Below are 6,628 nucleotides of genomic sequence, written 5' to 3' on the forward strand. Positions count from 1 at the left end.
ATGGTTGCTTAAAGCAACCATTACCAGACTTACCTGGTATTTACCAGCATTGGTAAATCCCTCTTTTCATGCAGTGCCTATAACCAGGTGCACACGTTACCTTAAGAATACTCTTTAGAACACTGAAGTCATTTTACACTAATGGACTACACATCATCAACTACACAACTCGCCTTCTGTTCAGCTTAATCTTTATTGGGTGTAGCCATCAACGAATGGCTAAGAAATAAATCACTTATCATGACCTAAAACACAGGCCAGTGACTACTTATTACTTTTTTTTGTCACAAATTATTCCCGATTACCAGCCTTATTTTGCTGCGAGGCCCGTTGTGTCGTTTTATCGCCTCTTATCTAGAAAACTATCTGCAACTTTACTCTAGATACATATCCCAGAATGCACCACGCGGTAACGTCAGCGTAACGCGACTCTCGCATGTCGAACTGAAACAGTAGCCGCCGCCTTTTCCACACGACAATGCGCGACGGGGTTTAGTAACACCCCGGCAAAAAATGGAGGATTCAGATGCAACCAAGGGGGAACATTCCAGATCAGATGTCCGTCCGACGTTGGAAACGCTCTTTTGGGGTCGAGTGAACCCTGTCAGGGCTTCTCCATGTCATCTCGGGAGGAGAGAGGACCGGACTGTGCGGGTAGGAGTGAAGACGGCACACGTCCGACTGTGGCGGCAGGGCCAGGGTAGGTCCCAGCGTTTCTTTTATGTCTCACAATACGGTCAAACGTACATTGTTCTCAGTCATCTGTGTAAATAACACAACGTTTAGATAACGTTATGTATAAGCCAAACGGTGACTGCATGGGCTTCGGTGCTTGCGTCGAAGTTCGTCTAGGAAATCACAGCGCCAAACAGTGCGCCGGAGAGTCATCGTGAACGGTAAGAACATGGCCTTGACTTTCCTGTCGTCTGTCCTAAGGAAGGACGAAGTGAAAGCGTCTTGACCTGACGTGAACCCGTCCCGTTGTGCCGCACATGCCGCCAGGCCGGGTACAGAACGGCGGTGTTACCCAGGCGACAGGCTCGCGTGTTCTACATATCCGACCGACACACACACACTACGAAATGTAAGCTGAAGTCTGGATTAGCTATTTTGACAAGTTCCTACACAGACTTTCCTTCTTAATTCACAAGGGTAAATACAGAAATGAGATGGCTAACACCTATTTTGAATGTGTATCATGTGAAGATATTACAAGCAGTCGCGAAGATAATATTTAGCTATAGCGACGTCATTTCAAACGTTTGTTCCCAACATTAATTCTTCGTTTCTTGTCAAGACCATTTTCTGTCCTCTGACAATGCGGGACCTGTCACCGGGGCAGTTTTATTACTACTGTAGTATGATTCCAAATTTCCTGTATCAGAAATTTTCTTGTTTTGTTGTTGTTGTCAGACAAGTTGACGTCACCAAGACAAACACCTTGGTACTGTGATCGCACGTGTCTCACTCGGAGATCATTTTTCAAGTGACTGAAACCTATGCCTGGTATCACTCTGACAAAACGGGTCATTTCAATACTATAGCGAAAACCTAATCTTGTCTTTCAGTTGTTTTCCAGTGCTAAAACAGGCCAGCTTATAGTAGAGGGGATTCATTCCTCAGCTAACCGATATCTTGCACACGCAGTCGTCCCTCAGTAAGACACCTGGAGTCGCATAGTTCCCGTTTAGAACTTTTATTCAGCCAGGCCAGCTGAAATGTCACGACAGTTTTTCTTGCTTTATGCGCGACCACGTTCTGTCTTATTTCTCAGGTCTATAGGTATTCCTTACCAGAACCTTGTCCATGATCATTTATAATTCTACACACGGTGGCCTATCTATATATAACTTGGGGTGACCGCTCCTGTACATAGCGGGGTTACCGCCTTCCTTTATCTTCCGTTTTACATAGGATTGAGTCTTGGCTTAGAGTTAGGAGTGGGATAAAGATTGGAACCGATCGAGTGGGGAAACCAGTTTCACTATATCGTTGTTCTTCAACTCAGCTTGACAGTTTAATACTGTTTCGCAGGCCTGAAAGTACGAATTCTGACAGAAGATTGTTAGTCTACGCACAACATGCATATAGAATTCACCGCTAAGCCTGAGTATAGGCTTCCGCGACAAGAATACGTCTTTTTTACAAATGATTTTGCAATTTTTGGCACAGTTCGGTAAGCATTTTCCCACCAAAGCATCGAGTTGACTACGAGTAGAGTTTAGGCTATATCATGTCGACCGAGGAAGGCCATCGATCCATTTCCAGGATCGCCATCAAAATCATGTCTTAATCTTACTTCGCCTCTCATCTATGAAAAGGTCGTGCTTCTGACCCAACCACGTCTTCTTGACCTTTCGCCACCTTCAGTTGACATTAAGAACACTCCACGGTATTTATTTGCAAGATTATAAATCTGCAGCAGTCTCCCGCAGTAGGGGAACAACAAGTGAGGTGTGTGGTAAGTCCGGAGGTCTCCTCTGGGTTCATTATATATGCATATTGTATTTGCTATGTACAGTTTAAAGTGTGGGTTCGCAAATGGACACTTAATGTACGAAGTCCATTTCCTCTCATGTTCTTGTCGTTATAGTGAGGCGGTGTCGGTGACTGTGAAACCCGGACGTTTGAACCCCACCTGTGTAGCCAGGGAGTCGAGGGACCTGTGTGCACCTTATATGTACCTGGCAGCCCCTGGTCACCGGAAATTATGTTCATAACAGTAAGGTACGGAGGTAAGCAGGCAAGTTCGTGGAATGCAGTTGTTTTCCTATTTCAAGGCTGGCAATATAGGTACAATTGCCAAATGAGTAGAGTGTTCGCCTTGCATTCGGTAGGCCGTGAGTTCGATCCCCGGTCAGGTCAAAACCAGAGACTTAAAAAATGGTATATACGTATACTGCTTTCTCTGCTTAGCACTCAGCATTGGGTGAAAGTATGAGAGTTGAACACACCACTACCAGCTGGTGGACTAGCCCCCTGCTGTATTGATTGTACAAAGTTGTGTGGCCCAGGGGCTATTAAAACGGACATAGGCGCTGCCCTATGCACCCTCTGCGGGAAGGACTTAAACTTGACTTAAAGGCAGGCAATAACTACTGGGGAATAACTGCTGGCACTTAAAACAGCACACACAGATCAGTCTAACGGAATTCACTGCGTGCCAGGCAACGTCACAAGTGTATCTGTGAGGCGGCGCTAAACTTTTGAGAACGTGGTTACGGCAGGGTGTTACATTTCCGTGCAAACATCGTAACGTGCAGGGGCAGGCGCCACTCTGGTGACGGTGAAGTGTACAGTAAATAACGCGAAAATGAACGACTTGAAGGCTTTACGACTTTAACAGGCAGTCTTTCTCCTGTTTTGTAGAAAACAAGTCGGAGATATTCAACCCCAAATGCCGAGTCTTGCTCCTGCTGAAGGCGATCAGGGACAAATGTGGCTGTGAACATGGAGGTGAGTTACTGAATGAATGAATGAATGAATGAATGAATGAATGAATGAATGAATGAATGAATGAATGAATGAATGAATGAATGAATGAATGAATGAATGAATGAATGAATGAATGAATGAATGAATGAATGAATGAATGAATGAATGAATGAATGAATGTTACTTGTATGTTTCATCAAAACAAACAAATTTTATTGTTCATACGCAATTCATAAAGGGGAATACCTTGCTCTTAATCGTTTCAATGTGTGTTAGTTCACTATTTACTCTCGTTGTGTCTGGTAATCTTTGTATCCAGGTTTTTCAACTTGTATTATAAATTATTATTGAACATTAGCAATTTTTGGTTACACTTTGAAGCAACAAGTGGCAGTTTTTCGTAGTTTTTGCTTTCCAATTAAATCGCTGTCCCACACAAAAATTGTCCTAGCCTTACAATTACTAGTAGCATTATTACATACTCGCGTCTCCTCGTTCTTTCATGCTTTTCCTCCATTCCTATCTTTCTTATCTTCCGTTTCTTATGTCCATTATTTCCTTTTGTTTTTCTACCCCACTTCTGTTCCCTTCTTCCGTTTCCCTCCCACAGACACGATCGACCTCGCTGACGAGACGGGAGAAGTGATGGAGCTGTCCACTCACCCCGGGGACTACGCCTCCAACTACCTGCACGCGCGCGCCACCTTCATCCTCATCAAAGTAGAAAGTACGTAACGTCTGTCTGTCATCTCTGTGTGGTGGTCATGCCCGTAGCCAGGATTTTGAATGGGGCCATTCTTCCCACAGTCAGAGGGACCAACGAGCGCCGTAGGCGCGAGGTTCCTAGGGGGTCCGGGGCCGGGAAATTGTGAAAATTGAACCCTCTGAAATGGCATTTCATTAGATGATTTCAAAGGAAAAATCAGACATAACTTTTTATTCAATGACAATTAACGCGAAATCAACAATTGTTATCAGGGATATACACAAATAGTACTCATGATTAGTATCTTTTTCTGGTGTATTTTATATACATGTAGTACTTTTCGCTCCCGAAAGCTGGCCGGGGCCCGGTTTGGAAATATGACGTTAGCATTATATCGTATATAATGTGGCGTGGAATGGTCGAGTGGTTAGGGTGATCTGACACGATACGTTCATGCTACATGTTCCTTTCCCCCTTGTATTTCCACAGAAGAGTGTGAAGGGGGCGAGGAGGACGTTCGGTACCTGCCACTGTTCAAGGGAACAGGTCTGAGCAAGAGCTTTCACGGTGGGTCATGAGCGGAAAAATATCTCGTCTATGTCGAAAAATATCTAAGATTTCTGCAAAATCATTCATTTATTCATTCATATGTATTTATTTAGAATTAGGCAAAAAGAACTGATACAAAATTATCTCAAGTTATTCGTAAGATAACTTACGGAGTCACGATTTTTTTTACAGCATTAGCAGATGTTTGCCTTTCAGCAGATCCCTGATGCAGATACGCATAGTACTAATTTACAGTTTTTGCGTTTAACCTCTTGCAATTTACATTGGTACGATAGCTTACTTACTTTACTTTGGTACTACATATTACCATAGCTACAAACATGTGTTAGATGCCTGGTGGGGCTTATATATATGGTTCAGCAAATGTAACTTGATGGCCCTCTGTCCTTCTCAGCACGTTTGAACAGACGCAGAAGCCGGATTTCCGACCTGGTTGACGTCGTGACGGACCGGCGGACCAGCCACAGCAGTCGGCTTCTCTCCCGGGCGTCAAGCAGACGTCTGTCCGTACCCATCCTCAAGTCTACACCCAAGTCGCCGAACAAGGGCGCCTCCCAGCGGGCGGGAGGCGCAACTACAGGCGTGAAAAGAGATTTGGTAACGGGGCTGAAGAAAAGTTCTTAACAGGCGTAGCTTGTAGGAAAACCATCGAATTTGTTTTTTTCATTTCAAGATATCTATACACTCCCATTCTGTTGTTAAATTCGTACATCTGATAGCTTAAAAAGCAGCTAGTCTGCTTGACGTTAACATTTACATTGCAGCTATGATCACAGTAAGCGTTAATAGTGCAGTATAGTGCAATTGTACTTAAGCATTAATATTAGCAAATTTTCTACTTGTTTCTCGTTCATGATGTGCGAATAGAATCTGAATTAAACTACAAGAACGCCCTTGGCCGGTCGTCAACTATAAAATGTATATCGTATTGATCTCGAACTATTATTGTATCTAACTTAGTCTTCTAAGAGTATTTTTCATCTATGTCCTCAAAGAAATAAACTACAAATGAACGTGTAAATGGATACTGTGGTTACAGTCGAGCGCTAAGATCGGCGCACCTTTTTTCTGTGTTATAAATGAACGGACCGGGCCAGTTGAAAGACTAGTACTCTTATGGTGGATAGTTAGTGGTGTAGCTATCCTAGTATCATTGCAGGAATGGTCTCATGCCCAAGCAGATCTTTAGTTGGCGGCAAGACAGGATCAATTTGGCAAAACAGTATGATTGGTAGGGCATTATCCAATACGTTACCGGAAGGCGAAAAAAAGAAAGGGAAAAAAAAGATGGAAAGTCCGATAAAAATGCACGCCGAAAGGTAAGTCGAAGCCTAAACTACTCTGTTTGGAAAGTAGGAATGGTCCACACAGATGACATGGCGAAAGTTGCAACGTTACCCGTGGATAAACTTGGATACATTTCACCCACCACCTCGCGGCAGCCGCTACACGTGGATTTATCATGTCGCAAATTACAGACCACGATGCAAAAAAAAAAAAAAATCACACAGGCTCTTGACAGTACCAAAACTTAACTTCAATCAACACGTACACACACAAGGTAACGGGTACCAAACGTAATGTTAGCATGCAGCGTCTTGCTTGCTAGCGACATAAGGTACACACTACTCAAGTTTACCGGCAGGCGTCGCAACTATGCACGCGGAAGAACGGGTGGGTTGGATTGGCCTGGGAGATACAGTAATGTTCATGTAACATCAAATAAAGAAAAAATCCATAGACGAAAAGATACGTACCCTCTTTCTTGTACTGTTAAGTGTTAACTACATAAGAAAACGTAACCACACACTAACAAGAAAAAAGAAAGGTGTTCATGCCCGTAGCCAGGATTTTGAATGGGGGGGTTCGTCCCACTGCTTGAGGGGACCTCGAGCGCCGTAGGCGCGAGGCGAGCGC

General features: G+C 43.8%; 1 protein-coding gene across 1 annotated transcript; it reads left to right on the forward strand.

Moving 5' to 3' along the window:
* Positions 1-412: 412 nt before the first annotated feature.
* Positions 413-5,692, forward strand: LOC109465638 (uncharacterized protein CXorf65 homolog). The gene is made up of 6 exons (XM_019763009.1): positions 413-700; positions 2,594-2,735; positions 3,370-3,456; positions 4,046-4,162; positions 4,631-4,708; positions 5,106-5,692. The coding sequence occupies exons 2-6, from the start codon at positions 2,711-2,713 to the stop codon at positions 5,333-5,335; spliced, it is 537 nt and encodes a 178-aa protein (XP_019618568.1). The 5' UTR covers positions 413-700; positions 2,594-2,710; the 3' UTR covers positions 5,336-5,692.
* Positions 5,693-6,628: the final 936 nt, after the last annotated feature.

Source organism: Branchiostoma belcheri, unplaced genomic scaffold, assembly GCF_001625305.1.
Source record: "Branchiostoma belcheri isolate BF01 breed outbred unplaced genomic scaffold, Haploidv18h27 scaffold155, whole genome shotgun sequence".
In the NCBI taxonomy this organism is placed as follows: Eukaryota; Metazoa; Chordata; class Leptocardii; order Amphioxiformes; family Branchiostomatidae; genus Branchiostoma; species Branchiostoma belcheri.